This window comes from Trachypithecus francoisi, unplaced genomic scaffold (assembly GCF_009764315.1).
Source record: "Trachypithecus francoisi isolate TF-2019V2 unplaced genomic scaffold, Tfra_2.0 Lachesis_group15, whole genome shotgun sequence".
NCBI classification, from domain to species: domain Eukaryota; kingdom Metazoa; phylum Chordata; class Mammalia; order Primates; family Cercopithecidae; genus Trachypithecus; species Trachypithecus francoisi.
This window is the reverse complement of record NW_022681460.1, coordinates 112,906,488-112,929,371: the sequence shown is the minus strand read 5'-3', so window position 1 is coordinate 112,929,371 and position 22,884 is coordinate 112,906,488. Positions and strand designations below refer to the sequence as shown.

The 22,884-nt window shown below is 62.6% G+C and overlaps 1 protein-coding gene across 3 annotated transcripts in view; it reads right to left on the bottom strand.

Moving 5' to 3' along the window:
* Positions 1-22,884, bottom strand: part of PKD1 (polycystin 1, transient receptor potential channel interacting) — a 48,295-nt gene that overhangs the window by 19,922 nt on the left and 5,489 nt on the right. For 2 of the 3 annotated variants that reach the window (XM_033236143.1, XM_033236144.1), the window contains exons 2-16: positions 11,974-12,045; positions 11,781-11,852; positions 11,341-11,510; positions 10,458-11,129; positions 10,155-10,338; positions 9,500-9,720; positions 9,209-9,324; positions 8,672-8,798; positions 8,092-8,339; positions 6,876-7,625; positions 5,864-5,995; positions 5,377-5,552; positions 4,929-5,062; positions 852-4,471; positions 483-632 (exon numbers count right to left, since the gene is read on the bottom strand). In XM_033236143.1, the coding sequence (XP_033092034.1) occupies positions 483-632; positions 852-4,471; positions 4,929-5,062; positions 5,377-5,552; positions 5,864-5,995; positions 6,876-7,625; positions 8,092-8,339; positions 8,672-8,798; positions 9,209-9,324; positions 9,500-9,720; positions 10,155-10,338; positions 10,458-11,129; positions 11,341-11,510; positions 11,781-11,852; positions 11,974-12,045 (6,844 nt within the window). Of the gene's footprint in view, positions 1-482; positions 633-851; positions 4,472-4,928; positions 5,063-5,376; positions 5,553-5,629; positions 5,726-5,863; positions 5,996-6,875; positions 7,626-8,091; positions 8,340-8,671; positions 8,799-9,208; positions 9,325-9,499; positions 9,721-10,154; positions 10,339-10,457; positions 11,130-11,340; positions 11,511-11,780; positions 11,853-11,973; positions 12,046-22,884 lie in introns of those variants that run through there. The other variant, XM_033236145.1, reaches the window with a different exon arrangement.

The following is a 22,884-nucleotide window of genomic DNA, read 5'->3' as shown; positions in this document are numbered from 1 at the left end:
ATCGGGCCAGCTGAGGAAAGCAGGGCCTGGGGAGCAGACACCTGCTCTGGAGCACCAGCAGGTCCCACCTGACAGCAGCAGGAGCGGCTGCCGTGGGCTCAGGGTCACCAAGCCTCCTGGCTGGTCCAGAGAGGGGAGCACGAGGGTGAGAACCGGCCCACCGCATCCAGGAACAGGGACATGGGCTGGGGACAGTGACTGCGTCCAGGGTGGGAAGGGGCTCTTTGGTTGGTGGTGTTGGGGGACTGTGTGGCTTTTACCAATTACTAGAGCGTGTGTAGCCTGAAGACTGTACATGGAGCTGTGACAGGTTTGGAAAGAAGCAAAGCAGAAGCAGGCTGTTGTGTTAAACAGAATTTGTATCAAAAACAAAGTTAAGGGAGAACGTACGGCCTCTGCGAGCACTAAAATACAGAAAACAGCGGATGAGCAGGGATGCTGGGCTGTCTGAGGCGCGTGACCAAGGGGCAGGCGGCACCTACTGTCTGGTTGGTGGCCTCCTCCTTGCGGCCGGCCTTCCACACGGTGAGGCTGAAGGTGTATTCCACACCGGCCGCCAGCCGTTCCCGTGGAATGGTGACCATGCTGCTCCCGCGGGGCCCAAAGTTCAGGGCACACCCGCCAGCCTCCCTCTGCAGGCCAAGAACAAGGGGCGACGCGGCATGAGAGCCCCACCCAGTCTCAAAGCAGAGCCCAGCCCAGTGGACGGCTCGGGAGATGCTCTCCCCATGCTGGGATAGGGCCCGCCAGGCACTGAGGATGGGCCAGCCCTGGTGCTGTGATGCTTGTTCTCTGGGCTTGTGGGTATGGGCGGGTGAGGGGCAGGGACGACGGCCCTGCAACGCGCTGACCTGTGTCGAAGCCACACAGGCCCAGTGGAAACTGAGTGGTGTCTGGTCGCCATCCTCCAGGTTGGGGTCGTAGGACTCGCTCCCATCCAGCACCAGGTCCTGTGTGTCTGACCACACGCGGTATGACCCACCCTCAATAATGGGCACCAGGCGCTCGGGGGCCACTGTCACGTTGGCCTGGATGCTCCGTGCCAGCGGCGTGTCCCCAAATGACACGACAAACACAAAGCAGTAGTGCCCCACAGGCAGCGCCAGCCGCGGCAGCACCAGCTGAGGCCGGCTCACGTCCACGCCAGGCAGGGACACACGGGTTGGGCGCCCTGGCCGCTGGCAGCTGGCGGTGCGGTACACCTCCCAGCGGTACTCGGTCTGGTAGGTGACGCAGTCACGCAGGTCAACGTGGGCCTCCAGGTAGTTGCGCTGTGAGCGCCGCATCAGCACCTGCAGGGGCAGGACCACGTCCACCTCTGGCTCCCGGCAGGCCAGCACCTGGACAGTCACCGTGGCCTGCGCCACGAAGAAGCTCACGAGGTTGGAGGCGTTCACCTGCACGCGGTAGTCCCCAGGCCTCAGGTAGCAGTGCTCGGCCCGGGGCTCATCTGTGTCCTGCCCCGGGGCCCCGTCCCCAAAATCCCAGTGGTAGGCCACGCGCCGGGGGCTGGGGCTGGTGGCAGCCTCAAACCATGCCGAGCGGTTGGTGAAGCAGGGGCCGCTCCGCAGGGCCACATACTGGACGGCGTCCTGGACCTCCAGCACCAGTGTGCGGTTCTCGCTGCCCAGGGCATTGAAGGCGCGCACCTGGATCTCCAGCAGCCCCGCAGCCACGGGCGTGTAGGTGACGTCGCGGCCCGACAGGATGACCAGTGAGTCGCCCTGGACCTTCTGCAGCGAGAAGTACCAGGCGTAGGCGACCCGAGAACCGCGCTGCACGCGGGCTGTGAAGTTCCTCTCAGTGCCTGTGGCGATGCCAGGCTCGCAGCAGTTGGGCACCTGCAGCCCGCTCACAGCCTCCAGCACCACGATGCGCACCTGCGCCTGGGCCCAGCTCACGTGGTTTTCACCCTGCACGCTCACCACGTGGTCTCCGACACGGGGGAAGCTGTGGGAGAAACGGGGCCCGGGGAGCACCGCTGGGCTGGCCCCACCGACCTGCAGGCGGAAGGTGACGGCCGAGCCGGCAGCCAGCAGGATCTGAAAATGGACAAGCTGCCCGGGCGCCACTACCTTGCTGCTGGCCCACAGCACCAGGCCCACGATGGGCTCCTCCACCGTGAGGTGGTGTGTGGCTGAGACCCAGCTGACTGCGTTGGAGGCGTTGAGCCGGACGGAGAAGGTGCCAGCATCCGGGAAGACCATGGTGACATGAGGGCCACGCTTGCTGCTGCCGCCGGGTACAGCCCAGCACCAGCTCACATTGGTGCCCGTGGCCAGCTGCCCCCAGAAGGGCACAGAGGACCCGGCCGCCACGAAGCTGCCTCCCGACTCACCGGCCCTGATGCTGAGGCCATTCACAGGCACCTGCACGCCCACTTCCACGGTGGCGCTGGCTGAGCCCAGCGGGTTCCCTGCTGTGACAGTGACCAAGTACAGGCCGGGCGCGGGGAAGCTGTGGGTGGTAAATGGCTCAGGGGTCTCCCAGCTCAACCCCTCCTCTAAGGACCAAGTGTATAGGACACCACTGCCACCAGCCAGCTCGGCACTGAGGGTGACGCTTGTGTTGACGGCAGCTGGGTTCGGGGAGGCGGCCACCTTCAGCCACCCCACAGGCTCCACAAAGTCCACCGTGCAGTCGGCCCAGGCGCTGCCCAGCATATTGGTGGCCCGCAGCTGCACGTGGTAGGTGCCGGCCTCGAGCGCGGTGAGCGAGAAGCCTTTGCCGCTGCCAGCCAGGGCCGGGCCCCTATCCCACCAAGCGGTCCAGCTGTAGGAGATGTTGGTGCCATCCTTGACCACAGCCTGTAGCTGTACCGTGTGGTTGGTGGGGAAGTAGCTGCCACAGCCCACTACCTGCAGCCCCTCTATGAGCTGCAGGACGTAGACGAAGATGCTGTCCTGGGCAGAGCCCACCTCGTTCTCAGCCGTGACGATGATACTGAAGGTGCCCACAGAGCGGAAGGTGTAAGAGATAGTAGGGCCTCCAGGGATGGGTGTGCAGCGGTCACAGAGCACCCAGGAATAGCGCACATCACTGCCGGCCTCCAGCGAGGTGCTGAAGCTCACGCTCCCATTCAGGGGCACCACCGTGCGGCTGGCGTTGACCACCAGCCCCCGCACACGCCGCTTCACTGTCACATTGAGCCAGGCCTCACTGCGGCTCACCTCATTCCAGCCGGCCACCGTGACGGTGAAGTCACCTATGCTGTTGTAAGCGTGGGTGACCTCCGGACCCTCCAGCCGCCCACCGTCCCCCAGATCCCACAGGTAGCTGGCGGGGTGCCCACGGCCGACAGCAGAGAACAGGTATGGCTGCTGCAGCTCCAGCATGAGGGAGCTATTGACCTTGATGTCCGTGACCACCACAGGCTCCTGCACCTCCACCAGGGCTGAGTCATTGGCAGCAGAGACATTGTTGGACGCGGTGACTGTCACAAGATAGGAGCCTGGGTCTCGGTAGGTGAACGTCACCTCAGGGCCCCCAACACGGGCGGGGGCGGCTTCCTCGGTGCCAAAGTCCCAGGTGTAGTGGTAGGGGAATGGGGGCCAGACACATGCCATGAGCCGGACCTCGTCCCCGAGCTGCACAAACTGCCTCTCTGGCTGCAGGGTGACGTTGCCCACCTCCGGCTCCACGCAGATGCTGGTGAAGTAATGCGCCTTGTTCACACGGCTCGACAGCACGAGCGCCAGGGGGAACGTGCCGCTCCGCGTGAAGTTGTGCGTCACCGTAGGGCGCCCCTGCACGGTTGTGTTGGAGGAGCCGTCCCCAAAGGTCCAGTCAAAGAGGTAGTGGGCTGGGTTCCCAGTGACGTAGGCCGTGAGCCGCGCGTCGGGCTGCGTGGGGATGCAGGCGGCGGGCTCGATGCGCAGCACCTCCAGGACGAAGACCAGCACGTGCAGGCTCCGGGCCAGGTGGCCGGCAGGGCTGGCCGCACCCACAGTCACTGTACAGTTCTGCGCCCGCAGGTACACATGCTCCACGGTGTCCTCGGGGCCCGACAGCACGGTGCCGTCCCCCATGTCGAAGGTCCACGTGATGTCATCGCCAGTCTGCACCGCAGCGCTGACCACCACGGGGACTCCCTGCTCCACGGCCAGGCTCATGTCCACGCTGAGACCACGGAGCTCCTCGAAAACACGCACATCTGCCTGCGCCAGCGTGCTGCTCACTGTGTTGTTGACCTCCAGGCGCACACAGTAGGTGCCCCTCGAGGCGTAGGTGTGGTTGGCAGCCGGCTGGCTCTGGGTCAGGACAGGGGAGCTGTCTCCGAAGTCCCACGTGTAAAGAACACCTCCAGGTGAGGGCAGCGGGTGCGGGTAGAACATGATGGGCCGGCCGGCCACCAGGACACTGTCGCTCACACCCACAGCCATGGAGGGCAGGGCGGCACGCACGCTCACAGGCACCTGCTGCGTCAGGTTCTCGAAGGCATTAGACGTCAGCACGGTCAGGATGTACTCACCTGTGGGGACAGGCCCAAGTGGGACGGCCGTGGCACCCCCACCCGCTCCCTACCTGCTTGGCAGAAGTCCCCGCCTGAGGAGCCCGGGGTGAACGGCTGTACCTGTGGCCCAGCCCTAAGGGTCCCAGGCTCCCAGGCCATGTGCGGGATGGAGCACAGGTGCGGCAGCACTGAGGGCTGCCAGGTGAGGACAGCGCCACCTCCAAGTACAGCTGCTCTCAGGGCAGCAGAGCAACAAGAGCCATGCCCAGGGAGCAGTTCAGGGGGCCCAGCTTCCCTGTCCAGTCCCCCAATGCCTGGCCCCTCCCTCACCCCAGTAAGGGCCTAAGCCATCAGCCCAGGTGCAGTCACAGTGAAGGCTGCTGGGGAGGAATGGGGGCAGGTTGACTGGGGGGTTGGGGGTTGCCCATGCTCAGGGCCTGAAAGGCAGCAGCCCCCTCACCCCCTCATCCCTCACCTGGGGCAGCGTAGGTGTGTGTGACATTGTGCTCCACCAGCACCTGGGCCACTGAGGGGTCTGGAACTGGGAAGGACTCGTTGTACGGAGGGTGGAACTGGTGGAGGGCCTGCTCCCCATCCCCAAAGGTCCACCTGCCAGGGCGGTGGGAGGCAGTGAGTGGACCAGGACAGGGGTGCGCGGTGGCGGGGCAGGGATGCTTAGGACCCAGCCAAGGCTCCACCCTGCAGTCATGCCCTGGGCCTCTGTTCAGGGCCCACCAGGCTGTGCTGAGGCCTCTCCCCACTCTCGTGCAGCCTCAAGGGAGGGCTCCTGTGCACCCAGTACCTCCCAACAGACGGAAACCGAGGCTCAGAAAAGCAGCCCCCTGGCGGGGGATCCCTCAGCTGAGACTGGGGCTGGGACAAGAGCCTGGTGCCCACCCCCAACCGGCCCCCGAGTCACTCACAGGAAGGCCACCTCCACAGCCGAGTCCACCAGCACGCCTGCCGTCAGTGCCAGTGTGGCATTGGGGGGCAGCACGGCCGGCACTGTGGAGACCCACAGGCCCTGCATCCTGTTCATCCGCTCCACGGTGACATTGTAGTTCACAGTGACGTTGCTCACATGGTTGGAGGCCGTCAGCTGCAGGGACAGGCATCAGTGGGCACAGGCGGCAGGTGAGAGGCCCGGCCCTGCTTGGCGTCCCTCCCTCCACTCACCCACAGCCACGACAGCGTCCTCAGGCAGCAGAAAGCAGAGCAGAAAGCAGAGGTGAAGGTGGAGCCCGCCCCAAACCCGTCCCGCCCCGCCCCGCCCCACCCCATCTCCTCCCCTCCCCACGCCCCCACCCCATCCCCTCCCCTCCCCATCTCCTCACACCCCGCCCCATCACCTCCCCTCCCCTCCCCACGCCCCCCCCATCCCCTCCCCTCCCCACCCCCCCGCCCACCTACTGAGAGCTTGAAGACCGCTGCGCTCTGATAAATGACATTGAAGACTACGTTCTGGAAGGTCAGGGACTGCTTGTCGTTGATGGTCCACTGGAAGACCACGTCCGAGCCGGCCTCCACCACGGGGCTGTACCTCTGCGGGGGCACTAGTGTCAGCCTGGACTCTGTGCAGGAGTGCTCTGCCCTTGGCCTGTCGCCTCCTGGACACACCTCCCATTGGGCTGGAGAGTCCCACGCAGGGCACAGAGTGGAGGAGGTGCCCGGGGCTCTGCATGCCATGGGAGCCAAGCCCGGACGGGGGCATTGACTATCCGCCTCTCCAACCAGCCACATTGTACTACTGATGCCTCAACCCATCTGTGCCTCAGTTTCCCCATCTGTAAAGCAGACCTAGTACCAGCTACAAAGAGTCCCCCTCTCTCTGAGTCCTCTCAGACCCTCCTGGGGCTCCTGCCCCACCTCCTCAACCACAGAGCTCAGAGCAGTGAGGGGAGGCACACGGGCCTCAGAGACAGGACCCACATCGGCTGACAGAACCCAGGATAGGCTGCACAGGTCACGCCGGGGCCATCAGAAACGGCCCCTCCCAAGGCCCCTGGAGACAGCCCTGTGCCGCATGTGCCCAGCATGGCAACACCGCAGGCGGCCCGCAGTTTCCCATCAGAGATTCAGTCTTCACCTCAAAAGCCACTCGCTTTAGCCAGGCAAGAACACAACAGAGGGTGTGACAGACTTGCGGGGGTTCGCGTGAGGTCGGGGGGCGGAGTTTTAAATTCATTTCGTGAAATGAGACAGTGGAATGTGTTAGTGGAGCCGCTGTGCGAGCTGCAACTTTCCAGGAATTTAGAGCCCACCAGGTAGCCTGAGGAGCCAGCCAGCAGGACCTACCCAGGGCTGATGTCCCCAGTAACTGGGCTGCCGCTCTCACTGGGAAGCCAGGCGTAGCGCCCTGTGTGGGCACCCTGTCTGCGGGCACCTGCCTGGGGGCTGGTGGCAGAGCCTCAGCCGTACTCACCACTAGGACTCCCTGCAGCACACGAGCCTCAGGGCTGGGCGTGGCACGGAGGCCACAGATGGGCTCCTCTGCCGTCACCCGCAGGCTGAGGTTGGCCCGGCTGGCGCTGTTTTCTGCCACAACCTCCACCACGTGCTCCCCCTCACTGAGCCACGGCAGTGCTACCACTGAGAACTGGGTATCGTTGGTCTCCCAGGGGCAGCCAGGCAGGAGGGTGGCCACCAGGGCAGGGCAGGCAGCCTCAAAGCGGGCGCTGACATTGCCCCCAGGCCAGTGAGCCGTGGCTGTGGCGTTGGCACCAGAGTCCACCTGGAGCACCAAGGCTGAGCCATTGGTGGGCATGTAGAGGTGGCCATTGCGGGGGGCAGGGTAGATGACCCGCAGCCCAGCCACTGGGGAGACCACGTTGAAGCTGCAGGACAGATTATGCCTGGACACGCCATTGTCCACCTGTGCCCGGACCTCATAGCGCCCAGGCAGCCGCAGCCCAGCGTTGGGCCTCAGGCCCAGCAGCACGGTGAGCTGCTCCGTGGCTGCCAGCAGCCGCAGGGCACAGGCAGGGCAGGCCCGAGTGCCCTCCAGCTGGGCTGGCAAGTGGGGCAGCCAGGCCGAGGCGTTGGCAGAGAGGTACAGGGCTTGGGGGTGGCCGGGAGCCGGTGAGCAGTGCAGGAGGGCGCCAGGGCCAGCGTCGTGCTGCAAGCCAACGAGGTCACCAGGGAGCATGAGGACATCCTGGCCATGGAGGGTGACCTGTGGCAAGGGAGGCAGGGCTGCATCATGTCCTCATGGTCATGGCCCGTGGACCCCTGCACGAGGGAGGAGGGTGGACAGGAAGGGCTCCCCACTTTGTCAGCCAGGCCTCAGGGAACTTCCCCACGGTGCTCATGACAGGGACAAGCAGGACAGTTGCGGACAGGGGGACACCCGGGGAGAGGACACAGGCCGAGATCTGGCAGGCAGGAAGGAACAGCTGTGCCAGGAGAGGGGACGAGGAGGCACAGCACGTGCCGAGAGCCCAGGCGAGAGCTTCTCCCATTGGGAGAGGAGCAAGGGCACTGCAGAGGTCGGAGGTTGGAGGTCAGAGGTTGGAGGTGGCAGGGACATGGGAGTGGCCTGCAGGCTGGGTGCCTCTGGTGAGCAGACCCAGACCTTGGGCAGCAGACAGGAAGGTGGCCTGAGAAGATGCAGGGGACAGACTCAGGTCAGGGCCACACACCGAGTACTGCGCGGGGGGCCCCGCAGGAACAGAGAAGAGGAACTCTCTCCATAGCGCATAGAGGGCCCCAGGTAGCCCCGGCCCTGACGTGCAGCAATTGGCACCGGCCTGGGGGTGGCAGGAGGCGTCCAGCGGCACGCAGACATTGGCTGCAGGGCACCAGCGTCCCCCCGGCATGCACTCGGGGACCAGCTGGGTCCTGTTGTCCAGGGATCTGCTCTCAGGCTCGCTGCCGTTCTCCAGGGTCCCTGCGAAGAGGGGAGGGTGTTGGGGCCCTGATTCGCCCACAGGCCACCGTCAGAGATGCCCACCTGCCTGCACTGGCAAGCCAGGCTTTGCTGTGAGAACAGGTCTCCCCGCCTGGCCTCCCTGCCTCCAGCCAGCTGACTGACCCAGGCCGGCCCCCAGGCAGGCCCGACCTGATCCATCCCCGGGACACCTGGAACGAGCTGGTGTCTCTGGAACCCCAGCTCTGTCCACCAGAGACAGGTGACCGCTCTGGTGGCCACGGGACAGGCAGACGTGAGAACTCAAAGAGGCCACCCCGAGTCCTGTGGTGCCCACCACCCCAGAGTCCCACCTGCTGCGCTGAGGAGCCGGTACACCTGCAGTCGCAGCTGGGCAGGCCGCCGGAGCTCCTGGGTCCCAAATTCGGCTGTGGTGAGGAAGGCTTCATGGCTCAGACTCAGGCCCGGGAATACCATGACCTGGAGGGTAGGGGGCCGCCTCAGCTCCGCAAACTCCACCCCAGCCTGAAGCCCAGACTCCCCAACCCAAACTTCCCCAGAAAGAGGGGAAGGAAGGGAAGTGAGCCATCAGACCCCCACAGGCCATGCTCCTGTTGCTCACAAGGAAGACTCCGATGGAAACTGTCCATGGGCAGCAGGACCCCTGACCTGCCTTTCAAAAATAACTTGCAAACACTCAGAGAAAAGGCCTGGGGGTAACATGAGTCAACACTTTCCTCTCTGCACTCTGGGTTTTCCCAGCCATCTTCACTAGGCACAAGCAGCATTAAGGCCACCAAGTTTTTTAGCGAGGCCCACAGTGGGCAGGGTAGGCAAGGCCTCCAGGGGCAAGCAGGAGAGTGGGTTCTAGAACATGGAGGGCCAACTACCTCCACGGGCTCGTGCGGGGCTGAGAGGCCATCCTGTGGTGCCAGAGGCGTCAGGGGTCCCTGCAGGTCCCCACTGGGTGCTCCCACGAGGAGGTTCTCGGCATCCTGCACTGGGCCTGGGGTGGTGAGTGTGCAGTGAGGTGCCGGGCCAGGGCCCAGGACACCAGGGCCAACAGACTGGGGACCGAGCAGCCCGAGAGCCCCCACCAGCTCCTCCACCTCCACCGCGGGCCCTCAGCAGACCCCTAACCATAGCCAGCGTCTCAGGACCCCCGCCTGGCCCCTGCACACCTCCGGGCCGCAGTTCGCAGACGTAGCTGTGTGGCGCTGAGCACAGGTCGGTGTTGCACCACCCGGTAGGCCCGAGCCGGACGCAGTGCTCAGCTGTGGCTGGGTGTGGCTCCCCGGGCAGCCAGTTCTGGCAGCTCTCCAGGCTGAAGGCCTCGCCCTGCGGCGCCAGGCCCGCCTCCACCCCCTGCACAGTCGAGAAGCCGATCCACACGTCCAAGCTCCTGCGGGCGGGTGTGGGATGGCAGGGGCTCAGGACACTCCTCCATCCTCCTACCCTCACAGTAGCCCATCCAGACCCTCATCACTGTCTCCCTTTCCAGATGGGGAAACTGAGGCTCAGAGCCCAGAGAGCAAGGCCCACCAGCCCAGGCTCACAGTAGCACCCACCCACGGGGCCTGTGGGCACCGGCAGGGATCTCCATGCAGGCCACCTCCCATATGGCGTGCCCCAGGAGTGTCCAGAGGCTGCCCCCAGCTCACATCTGCCTCTGTATCTGCAGAGCTGACAGGAATGGCCCTGCCGGCCGGCGCCATCTCCTCACCAGGGCTGGCCCAGCTCCGTCTCTCTCCACCCCAGCCGCCCCAGCTGCGGGCTCTGCCCCAGTGTTTTTGAGATCCCCCAACCTCTGGCCCCTCGGGGGCTGGGGGCAGGCACCTGGTGACCCGGGAGACCAGGAAGCGCTGCACGGCGGGACTGTCCACCATGGCCAGGGCGGCCCCGGCCCAGGCCCGGCACTGCTCCTGTGCCTGCAGCCAGGCTGCCTTCTCCACCACCAGGCGGTAGCAGTGCCCGTTGCCAGGGAAGATCTCCGTGTCCGAGGGGCAGAGCGGGTGCACCACTGGAGACCGGTGGGAATGAGGGTGTCAACGGTCAGTGTGGGCCTAAGATGGGGGTACCAGGCTCTGCCCCACCCAGACGGCCCTGGGGAGGAAGAGGAGGTGGGCAGGAGGCACTCACCTCGGGCCAGCTCCTCGCCCAGGGCCACGATGCTGTAGGCGGCCTCTAGGCCTGAACCACCACGGTTCTGGATGCTGAGTTTGAGGCTCTCGTCACTCTGCACCGAGGACGGGCACACGAGCTCCAGGGCAGCAGGTGCCGCTTCCACCTGCACGTTTGTCCCCAGCAGGGCTGAGCCGACCCCCAGGGCCACCACAGCCGTCACATGATAGCGCCCAGGCAGCACATAGCGGTGCGAGGCAGCCGGACCAGCGGCATCCACCTCGGGGGAGCCATCTCCGAAGTCCCAGCGTGTAGCAGTCACAGGGAGCGGGGCAGCGATGTGGAAGGCTGCTGGCTGGCCAGAGGCCAGGGGTCCATGGGGCCCCACCAGGGCAGCCCCTGGGGAGGCAGGGAAGACATGCTGGAGGAGGGTTGGGCCCCCACAGTCGGGCGCAGGAGGCGGCAGGGGGCCAGAGCAGAAGGACAGGCAGGCGAAGGAGGCACTGGAGGGCTGGGCTGCCCCACACAGGCACCAGCCCTGCTCCGAGACGGCCGCAAGGCCCCGGCCAGTGGAGAAGCAGAAAGCGCTGCAGGCCTCTGGCTGAAGCAGGCCTTCGTGGGCAGCTGAAAAGGCCACTGCTGCCACAGTGCCTGAGCTGTTGTCAGGGAGGCAGGCGACATACTCCTCACCTAGAAGAGGCAGCCGTAGACCCTGGGTTCCCCTCCTCCTGGCTCCATCCCATGCCCCCCATCCACCCGCCACACTCACAGGCTCCCATGCTGCTCTCTTGGCCCAGAGGCCCTCCCTACAGAGGCCTTCCTGAGCCCTCCCAGGTGTCTGCAGGGCCCAGGTCCCACCTGGTTGGGAGGGACAGAGCTGACCCCACCCACTGGCACTCACCACAGCCACTGTCCAGCAAGGGGATGCCGAGCAGAGGCTGGCCAGCCAGGGAGCCAGGCCCAGCGCACGTGGCCGCCTCGGGCTGCACCACCCGCACTTGCTGCTCCTCTGCCCATCGCGGCAGCCACGCCAGGCCACAGTCACACTCAAACGGGTTCCCACTCAGGTTTCTGCAAGGCAGGGGCAGGAGTTGGGGACCAGGTCTGGTGGGAAGGGTCTACGCCAGCCCCTCACCGGCAACCAGGCCCTGGAGCCACCCTGACAGCACCGCCTCCCCTGCCCCAACCAAGCCGGCCCTGGGGGGCTCCAAGCAGGCAGTGAACTGCCCCCAGGATCTGATCTCAAGCCTGGAATGGGACACAGACCAACTGGGAGGGCAGAAGGGATGCTGGGGGCCTGGGGTCCAGCCACGGACACCCACCCAAAGAACCACAACTTACATTTCACTTAAATTAAATAAATTAGCAAATATTCCTTCTTCTAACGTAGAAATCTTGTTGTTGCTTATATCCCTGGAAGAGAGGGGGGATTCGGCAAAGCTGATGGAAGCCCCCACAGCCGAGCAGCAAGAGGCAGTGCCGCCGGCCCATCTGGAATGAGCCCTGCATGCTGGCGCGGCTGGGGGACACTCACAGCTCTGACAGTGCCGAGAGGTTCGCCAGGAGCCCGACGTCCAGCGCCCGGAGCAAGTTGTGGGAGACGTCTCTGAGGAGTGAGTGGCAGTGGGTCAGGGCCAGAGCCCCTAGTAGGCCAGGAGGCCATCCCTGGGCCCAACCCACACACTTTCACCATCCCCAAACTATGGCCTCCCACCCTTGAGCTCCCTCCCCACTCCCAGAGGTCAGGAGGTCCTTCTGATGGAAGACCCAAATGAACGCTCATCTGGGGAAACCAAGCCAGGAGAGGCCTGGGGGCCTCAGCCGTCTGTACTCATCTCAGCCCTATGCCGAGTGCCACACAGACCTGTCCACCCAGGGCCAGGATGGGCACGGACCCCCAACCCATCCCATGCAGGGCCAAGGTCCCCCAATTTCCTGTCCACAGTCGCCCCCGAGAGCCAAGGTCCCCCATCCCCTGTCCACAGTCCCTCCATAGAGCCAAGGCCTCCCAACTCTGTCCACAGTCCCCACACAGACCCGAGAACTCCCCCATCTCCTGCTCCTAACCCAGCAGGATGGTCCCACTGTGGGGCCACAAGCAGGTATGAATGTGTGACAAGCAGGCTCACTACCAGGCTACCAGGGAGCACCGGAGAGCAGGCGCCATCTTGAGGCATAAACCCAGGAGAAAGGAGACATCCAAGACAGCTGGGCACGGGGCGCTCGCCGGTAACCCGGCACCGTGGGAGCTGAGACGGGAGGATCGCTTGAGCCCAGGATTTAGAAACTACCCTGGGCAACACAGTGAGACCCCGTATCTACAAAAAATATGTATGAGCCAGGCATGGTGGTGGCATGCGCCTGGGGCCCCAAGCACTCGGGAGACGGAGGCGAGACAAATCACTTGAGCCCAGAGAGGTCAAGGCTGCAGTGAGCTGAGATCGCATCACTGTACCACAGCCTGGGTGAAAGGGTGAGACACTACCTCAAAAATAAATAAATAATAAATAAATAAAACATCAAAGACCAGCAGACCTAACTCCATCTAAAATACACAACTTCTACGCAAAATATAAAATCAAAAAACAAACTACAAGTCGAGAAAAGCACTACCAACTTAGATGACATATTGAAGGCCAAAAATACCCTCCCGACACAGCTAAGAACGAAAAAGTCAACTATTCCAGTTAAAAAGAAGAAAAGGAATTTGGGTGTGGTGGCTTATGCCTGTAATTCCAGTGCTTTGGGAGGCAGAGCAGGGAGGATTGCTTGAGGCCAGGAGTTTGAGACCAGGCTGGGCAGCATAGCAAGACCCCATCTCTACAACAACAAAAAAAAGAATCAGCCAGGCATGGTGGTGTGTAGTTGTAGTTCCAACTACTCGGTGGGCTTAGGCAGGATGATCACTTGAGCCAGGGAGGTCGAGGCTGCAGTGAGCTCTGATTGTGCCACTGCAGTCCAGTCTAGGCAACAGAGCAAGACCCGGTCTTGAAAGAGAAAGAAAGAAAAGAAAGAGGCTGGGTGCGGTGGCGCACGCCTGTAATCCCGGCACTTCGGGAGGCTGAGGTGGGTGGATCACGAGATAGAGAGATCGAGACCATCCTGGCCAACAGGGTGAAACCCCATCTCTACTAAAAATACAAAAATTAGCCGGGCATGGTGGTGGGGGCCTATAGTCCCAGCCACTTGGGAGGCTGAGGCAGGAGAATCGCATCAACCCCAGAGGCAGAGCTTGCAGTGAGCCAAGATCACACCACTGCACTCCAGCCTGGGCAACAGAGCGAGACTCCACGTCAAAAAAAAAAACAGAAAAGAAAGGAAAGAAAGGGAGGAGACAGAGAGAGAAGAGAAGGGGAAGGGGAAGGGGAAGGGGAAGGGGCCGGGTGCAGTGGCTCCTGCCTGTAATCCCAGCACTTTGGGAGGCTGAGGAGGGTAGATCACCAGATCAAGAGATCAAGACCATCCTGGCCAAAAGGGTGAAACCCCGTCTCTACTAAAAATACAAAAATTAGATGGGTGTGGTGGTAGGCGCCTGTAGTCCCAGCCACTTGGGAGGCTGAGGCAGGAGAATCACGTGAACCTGGAAGGCCGAGGTTGCAGTGAGCCGAGATCACACCACTGCACTCCAGCCTGGACAATAGAGAGAGACTCTGTCTCAAAAAAAAAAAAAAAGAAAAGAAGAAAAGAAAGGAAAGAAACGGAGGACAGAGAGAGAGAAGAGAAGGAAAAGGGGAAGGGGAAGGGGAAGGAGCCAGGTGCGGTGGCTCCCACCGGTAATCCCAGCACTTTGGGAGGCTAAGGCAGGCGGATCACCTGAGGTCAGGAGTTCAAGACCAGACTGACCAACATGGAGACACCCCATCTTTACTAAAAATACAGAATTAGCTGGGTGATGTGGTGGTACGCACCCGTAATCCCAGTTACTCGGGAGGCTGAGGCAGGAGAATCACTTGAACCCAGGAGGCGGAGGTTGCAGTGAGCTGAGATTGCACCACTGCACTCCAGCACTCCATCCTGAGCAACAAGAGTGAAGCTCCATCTCAAAAAAAAAAAAAAAGAAAAGAAAAGAAAAAGAAAAAGGGAGAGAGGGACAGAGGAAAAAAAGGAAAACTCAAAAAAAAAAAAAAAAACCAGGCAATTAAAAGAAGCACAATTGGTCACAGCTGTGGGAAAAACAGTCCCTGTCAGTAGTCAGTGGAGAAAAAGCAACAGAAACCACAGGGCGGCAGCATGTCTCTCTTTTCAGAGCTGCCTGAGTTACAAACCAGGTCCTGGTGCTGGTGACAAGGAGGTGAGAAGCCAGAGAGCCGGGGGCAAACTGAAACTCCATGTTCCCTCGGCCTCACGCACCTCCGGGGTCACCATGTTGCCCACTCTGAGTGCCCCTCCTGGTCCCACGCACTCCCAGTAGTGCTCCTGGCACAGGGACTATGGCTCCCTCCCCAGCTCTGCACGCCACCCCCCTGCTCCCCGGGCCCCCGAGGCCTAGCCGCCTGCCATGGGCCTCTACTTCCCCAGGTGTCACCCTCCCCACACGTGACCCAGCAGGTGCCTCCGCCCAGACCTGCTCTTCCCAGCAATGACCACCTGGCAGCCAGGCCTAAGGCAGGGCGGCCTCCATTCCTGAGCGCCCGCCTGGCCCCTGCCAGCCTCCAGCCCTGCTTATCAGAGCTCCACTCCCACAGCAGCCTACCCTGGCGCAGGAAAGACGCACACACAGGCTGCTCGGTGGGACCCGGGGCCAGGGCGGGGACTTCAGAGGGGAACCAACAAAGGGGACCAGAAGCCACCACAGCAGAGGGGGACAGAGCAGACGAGGCCTTCTCCATGCCAGGAAGCAGCACCAGCCACTGACAGTGGAGCTGGGCCCTGACCCGGGCTGGGTGCCCAGATAGACGAGGTGCTGGGCACCCGGCTCCCGGAGCTTCTCATTCCATCTGTGGATGGGGGTCATGCTTGGGGGTGCAGCTCCCTTCCCCCTTGGGCTGTGGGACACTCAGAGAGCCTGTGCCAGTGCCCTGGGCTCCAGGAGGGGAGAGGATCTGGGGGCCAGGCACACGGGGAACGGCCCCTCTGGCAGGGCCACCGCTTCCCCCCTAAATGAACTCAGCTTCTCTGCCGCCCCCTCTTCTACACCAAGGTAGGGACATGGGCTGAGGTGCTCCCCACTGCCCGTAAGGATGGGGGGGCCCACAGCCGCACTGCTGGGTGTCCACAGCATCCCACTGTGGGATGGGACAGGCCGGCGACTGGAAGACCAGCAAGAGGCCATTCTCGAGACAGGGTGAGGCAGCCGGACTCCCACTCACTGCCCAACCACCATGCCCGAGGGGGACACTGTGCCATGAGGAACAGCAGTTAGACCTGAGGAGGGACTTTCCAGCGGCTGCAGCGGCAGCAGAACCAACGCTTCAGGGAGAAATGAGGCAGCGGGACCTGAAGAGCAGCAGCTTTAGGGGGCGAGGGGTGCTGCAGAGGCCACGGTTAAACACAGGCAGGCCCCCTGGAAGGGACACAGCTGTGAAACAGCCCCGGGGAGGGGCACAGGCTCTCAAACCTGCCCCTAGGCACGGGGAGCAGCTCCCACAAAGGCCACAGGAGGAAGGAAAGAAGAAAAAGCCTGAAAATGTTTGGCCACATCCCATTTTCTAGAAAATCCATCAAGAATGGCTGCTGCTGGGAGGTGACAAGCCAGGGCAGGCGTGGGGGCAGGTCAGCCGAGGACCCCAGAGCCCACCCGCTCCCCGCCCACCCCACTGCGGACCAGGCCTGGGGTGCCATGGACACTTCTTCCACGCCAGCAGGCAGCCTCGCCTGTCACGGGTGCTGGCCACGCACTCCCTGCACGCCAGGCTCTGGGCTGGCTCCTTCTCCCGGCCCTCACCCCGGCCCACGGCCCAGAAACACAGCAAGGCCTTGGGGACCCCGCTCAGCCGAGCTCCCAGGGCCCAGGGCAGTGGAACCATGCTGGGGCCCAGCCAGGAGCCAGGTGCAGCCCCCAGGGTGTGGAAGCATCTGCCCTGGGCAGGACTCAGGTGTGGGCTTCAGGAACAGGGAAGGGCACAGGGGACCCTGTGGAGTCCTCACCCCGCTTGCTCCCGTACTTTTCCACGTCTCCATCTGCTTTTGCCATCGCCGTTCTGGGGGAACGCCAAGGCCTAGCCAGGCGGCCTCGCGCCAGCCCCCCCACCCCGCCCCTCAGGCTTCCTCTGCACCCGCCAGGTGACATCATCAACACTGTCTGATGCCCTGCCCCCACATTCTGGTTCCCTGCAAGGATGGGGGACACAGCAGGGCCCAGGCATCTGGCAGCAGGACCATCGGGCGGCCCTAAACCCAGGCAAGAGCACAGAGTGGAGTGCAGGGTCCTCTGGAGTCCCAAGGCCTTGTTGCCCCACATACCCCTTGCCCCAGTTCCCGCTGTTAGCTGGAAGGGTGGGAGCCAGGTGCACAGGGACGGCCTGACGGGTGCCCGAGGGCCAGGATGTGCTCCCAGGTAAGCTGAGACCAGACTTGTTGAGAGGAGTGCACCCCCAAGGCGGGCAGGACAGTGCCCCAGCCCCGGGACACGAGGGGCCCCCAGCGCTGAGTGTCTGATCTGGAAGGCAGAAGGAGTTAGGACCATCCTAGTATAGGACCCAGCAGACTCCTTAGTGGCTGCTGGGGCACCATTAGGTGGAGAAGGAAGTCCCAGGTGTGTGGCCACAGCGGGTGCTTCACCTCTTCCCAGCACCATCCTGGAGCAGGAGCAGGAACAGCAGAGGATGTGGCCAGGCCTGGAGGCTGCCCCTCCACACCCCTGTTGCAGGTGGGGCCACGTCCCAGGGCTGTGGGCAGCGGGGCCAGCCTGCCAGCCCAAGGTAGGTGACCCGTGTCTCATGCTGCAGCGGGTCTGGCCGCCACCCGGGCGTGTGAGCCCCAGGTCAGGCCCCCGACCCTGGAGAGTGGGCCCCTCAGGGATGTTCCCAGCCAGGCGCTGGCTCTCCTGCCTTTCCCTGGGCTCTGCCCACAGTTGGCGCGAGGGTGGGTGAAGCCTGAGGCTGGCAGGGCCGGGAAGTCTTGGGGCTGGGCCATCTGCCCCACAGGCACTCCTGGGCAGGGGGAGCCATGGTCGGGGCTCGCGAAAGAGGGGCTGAGAACTTCCCTGGGTGTGGGGCAGCCCCCAGGGCCCTCCCAATCCACAGCAGAGGGAATGGCCCTGGACAAATCAGACCCGCCTCAGAGCCCCACACTCAGAGCTGACTGCCCCAGGTGCCCACTCCCCAGACCAGATGCTGAGTGGGGTCTGGGGGCCAGACGGAGCCCCCAAAGAAACATCTGCACATTCCAGACGCGTGTGGTCAGCAGCAGGCGTGCGCCAGGCCCGGCACCCCCGCCCGCGCTGGCTGCCTCACTGGAAACTGGGCTGGGGGGACCGGCTCGGAGGGGCCTGTGGAGCTTATGTAACCGCTCCTCCCTCGGCAGGGGCAGGACGGGACACCAGACCCGGGGAGGCCCCACGCCCCCTGCCAGGCCCCATCCTCTCCTGGAGGAGACAGTTCCCCTCAGCCCAGCAAGGGTACCCCCAGGCCCATCCCTCCCTAGAGCAGGCCCAGGGTGAGGAAAGGGGCTGCAGTGTGGGCGCTGGAGAGGACAGGGGACAGGCAGCAGTGCCACCCCCACTGCGGCCCCTTCCTCGCTGGGCCAGGCGAGCCATGACCTCATCTGTTTCCCTCTGTGCTGTGCTCCTTTCTATTTAAGGAGAGTGAGGCGGTTTCCAGGGCCGGAAATGATCCTGTTTAAATTAACGGGCTGCAGTTTGGGACGGAGCTCATCTGAAGGAAAACAGTGCAGCCCCAGGCTGGGCAGACGGCTGCTGGCTCCGCCTACCACTTCCACGGGGAGGGCCAGGGAGGCCAGCCGCAACTCCGGCCCCACGAGGGATGGGGGTTGCAGCCTCTGGATAGAGGACAAGGCTGCCAGGGCCCAAACAACAGAGCCCTGCATAAGGGTCTCTGGGTCCTGGTCCCGGGGTGTGAGACTACCTGGGGAGCCCCAGGCTCAGTGGCATTCTGTCCTTACAGATCCCTCCCATGGCTGAACTCTTCCCAGAATGAGACGCTGGGGGTGACATGGGCAGCCTCAGGCCCTCCCGGGACACACAGCAGGCACAGGGATGGAGACTCCGGCCTCGGAGCCTGAACGAGGGAGATGAGAAAGGGGAGTCTGTGATGTCCTTGCCCACACTGATGGAAAGACACAGTCAGCTCAGAAAGGGCCGTTTGGAGGCGAGCCCACCTGTGGGGTTTGGGAAGGAGGGTGCTTCCTATACATGTCCACTGCCACTAGGGTCAGGGCCACCCTTCCAGGTCAAGGGGAAAATGAGGGCCGGCTCCTGGTGCCCCTGCTTGCAGGGAGCGCCTGCAAGCTGCTTGCAACACGGAGCCAGGCGCTGCAACCCCCTCGCGTCCCTCTCCACTCCGACCCGTCACAGCCGGCGTGGGCAGGTGCTCTCTCGCCCTACGCTCCTGATGAGTACACTGAGGGTCCAGGGGCCCCCCTCCCTCCACACCACCCCCCAAACACCTCCCCAGGCAGCCAGCAGGGTCTAGTGTGTCAATGGAGGAAGCCAAGGCAGGAAGGGGGGGGGCAAGTGAACTGGCCAATGCGCCTGGCTGTGCGGGCGCAGCAGTGCCCTGGAGATAGCAGCAGCACAGATCCACCCGGGCAGCTGGAATCCCATCACCCACTCGGCTGTGGGCACAGCCAATGATGGCATGAGCCAGCGTGAGGCCAGAGCCACGATGCACAGTGGATGGGCTCAGGACCCGGAGCCCCTGTACTCCCACAGCTGTGATGTTCCCTGGGCAAAGGCTTGCCCCAGCACTGGCCTCATTCCTGCCTCAACCAGAAGGAAGAGCTGGCTTCCGTCCCTGCCTGGACACAAAGCCCTTTCCGAGGTGGCCTCACAGGACCCAGCCTGTCTTCAGATCATGGAGCTGCTAAGGTTAGGAACGCCAGCTGGGCCAGGGCTGGGCCTTGGGAGGACCCTGCCCACCTCAGCCCCAGATGTAGCCCTTCTCCTGTCACCGGTGCCTGGGCACCCCGGCCCCTCTGCAAGGACAGCTGCCAAGCCATGAAGAGCGAGGTGTTCTGGGAAAGGGCGTGAGCTGCATTTTCCAGCTGCATTCACTCTGCAGGGGAACTGTGGCGCCCCCGCCGCTGTGCCTGCCCGCAGACGTGCCCGGCCTCAGCCAGCTGGAGCGCAGGCAGCAGAGCGTGGGCCAGGCCCAGACAGCAGCGGGATGTTTTCATCCCAGGGCGCTTGGTGGGCTGGGCTACACGGCCACTGCAGAGCTCCAAAAAAGAACACGTGTGTCTCCCTCCAAAGTGTCTTCCTCACTGGAGAGTAGATCCTAGGCAGGGTCTCCCCTGAGCTGGGGGAGAGGCACCCCAAGGTCGGGGAGCAAGGGCAGTGGCAGACCCACCCCATACCCTAGGGGACCCAGGGAGGGGCTTGCAGATGCGGGACCCACATTTGGCAGCAGTGCCAGCACTGTCAGCGCATCACCTGCTCGTGGGCCAGGATGGCAGAAGAGATCCACGGAGGCGGCTCCAGCAGGAGGCCCTCGCAGAGACGCCCTGGCCTCAGAAGAGCCCACAGAAAGCCAGGAAGGGGGATGTCAGGGCTCAGGCTTGGCACAACCTCCCCAAAGCTCCCAAAGGCCCTCGGTACCCACCAGTGACAGCACGCACCGCCACTGCCTAACAACAAGGCTGCAGCAGGGTCCGCACGTCAGAGCAGGCACTGAACAGAACTCAGGCAGTGCTGCACGCCAGTTAAGGTCAAAAGAACAAAAGGAGCGAAGACGGCGCTCACAGTTCTGCCAACACTTCCCAGCTCCCCATGTCTCACACACACTAGAACGCGTCAGAAGGCACCAATGCACGAACACTCAGGTGCAGGCACAAGCAGAAGTGGACCAGGTCTTGTGAGCCCCCACAGCCAGGCGGCCCTGCGCTGAAGGCACCAAGGGGATGCTGAGGGGTCCAGAGAAGTCCACCCATCCAGGCTGCTCTGGCTTCCATTGTCCAGTATCCAGTCTGAGCACGGGCACAGTACCTGGCTCTGGGTGCCCCTCACCCTCAGGCTGTTACACTCTGCTCTGTGGCACAGCAGGTCTCACAGTGCATGCAGGACAGGGGAATGGGGCCCCAGAACCCCCGAGGGGAGCGACGGAGCTACTTTAATAAGTTATGATTGTTAGGGCCACCTGTGGCTGAACCAGGTCGCTGCTACACTTCTCCACAGGGCGCATCTAATCATGGAGCCCACTTTACAGGTGAAGAAACTGAGGCTGAGAGATTGGACCAAGGTCACACCGGAAATGGAGGCGCTGGGATGTGAACCCAGGTCCGACTCCAGGGCCCAAATTCCCTACACTTGGGTTCCCAGCCTCCTTCCTGAAGCTGAACAGGAAACCAGAGGGAAGGGACACAGCAGGGATGAGCCCGGGAGGGACAGCTGGGAGGGGCTGGCAGCACCCAAACAGCTGGACCTGGGCGCAGAGCCCCTCAGCCCCTCGGGGAGTCCAAGCACATCCCAGCCCCACTCGGAAGCACCACTGCCACCTCTGTCTATAAACCAGGGCACTGGTGTGGGCCCCACACCCCCTGTGCGGCTCCAGGGGTCTGCCCCAGAGCATGCTGATGAAATCATCTCCACCACGGCTTCTCAGAGCCTCAATTTCCTGGTCTGTAAAATGGGACCAGGAGTGGCTCCAACCCTGCAGCACCGTGATGAGGAAGGGAGAGACAAGAAAACAGAGGGCTCAGTGTAGGGCCCGGCATGGCTACCGCGGGGGGCAGGTGCAGGCCTTTCCCAGACCTTGCCTTTTTGAGATGAAGTTTTGCTCTGTCTCCCAAGCTGGAGTGCGTGGTGCGATCTTGCCTCACTGCAACCTCTGCCTCCCGGGTTCAAGTGATTCTCCTGCCTCAGCCCCCATAGTAGCTGGGACTACAGGCATGTACCACCATGCCCGGCTTCCTTTTTTTTTTTTTTTTTTTGAGATGGAGTCTCGCTCTGTTGACCAAGCTAGAGGGCAGTGGTATGACACTAGCTGACTGCAAGCTCCGCCTCCCAGGTTGAAGGGAGTCTCCTGCCTCAGCCTCCTGAGTAGCTGGAATTACAGGCATGTGCCACCACACCCGGCCAAATTTTTGTATTTTTAGTAGAGAAGGGGTTTCACCATGTTGGTCAGGCTGGTCTCGAACTCCTGACCTTGTGATCCACCCACCTTGGCCTCCCAAAGTGCTGGGATTACAGGCGTGAGCCATCGCGCCCAGTCTGTATTTTGTTTTTTTTTTTTTTAAGACAGTGTTTCCTCTCACCCAGGCTGGAGTGCAGTGGCACAATCACGGCTAACTAGTTTCAACCTCACAGACTCAGGGAATTCTCCTCCCTCAGCCTCCCAACTAGCTGGGACTACAGGTGCCACCACTAATACCTATTTGTTGGTCTTCCTATGTTGCCCAGGCTGGCCTCAAACTCCTGGCCTCAAGCAATCTGCCCTCCTAAAGTGCTGGATTACAGGCGTGAGCCCCCACGCCCAGCTGGCCAGGGGTTTTGATTTGTGTTTCCCTCATGACTAATGAGGTTGACCATTTTCTCACGCAGGGTTGGCCATCTGTGCGTCTTCTCTGGAGAAATCTCTGTTCGGATCCTGTGTGGTTTTTTTTTTTTTTTTTTTTGAAACAGAGTCTTGCTCTGTGACCCAGTCTGGAGTGCAGTGGTGTGATCACAGCTCACTGCAGCCTTGACCTCCTCAGCTCAAGTGATCCTCCCATCTCAGTCTCCTAAGTAGCTGGAACCACAGACGCACACTACCACGCCTGGCATGTTCTTTTACTTTTTAGAGACGGGGGTCTCGCCCTGTTGCCCAGGCTGGTCTCAAACTCCCGGGCTCAAGCGATTCATCCACCCTGGCCTCACAAACTGCTGGGATTCCAGGTGTGAGTCGCCCCTTGCCGATGTTTAAATCCAGATGTGAGTGGCCCCTTGCTGATGTTTAAATCCAGGTGTGAGTGGCCCCCTGCCGATGTTTAAATGGGGTCCCTATCTGTTGCTGAGTCACAGTGTTCCCTGGATGATCTGGATGCAAAGCCGATACTGGATGGATGACCTGCAGGTGCTCTCTGTCTCCAAAGTAGCCTCTGCAGCGGGAGCTCGGGTGCTCCAGGTTCATCTGCCCACATTCCCAACTGCTGCAGACACAACCAAAGTCTCCCCAACTCCTCCACAGCCCCTGCCGGCAATCGCATACAGGAGTGAGTGTGTGATTTCTTGTCTACATTTTTGTCCACAAGTTTGGCGAGTTTGTATTTGTGTCTAATAAAGAAACTACCATTTCCCACGCATGCACGTTCTGAATGCCCGAGTGCAGGAGTCATGTGGGACCCAGCTCAG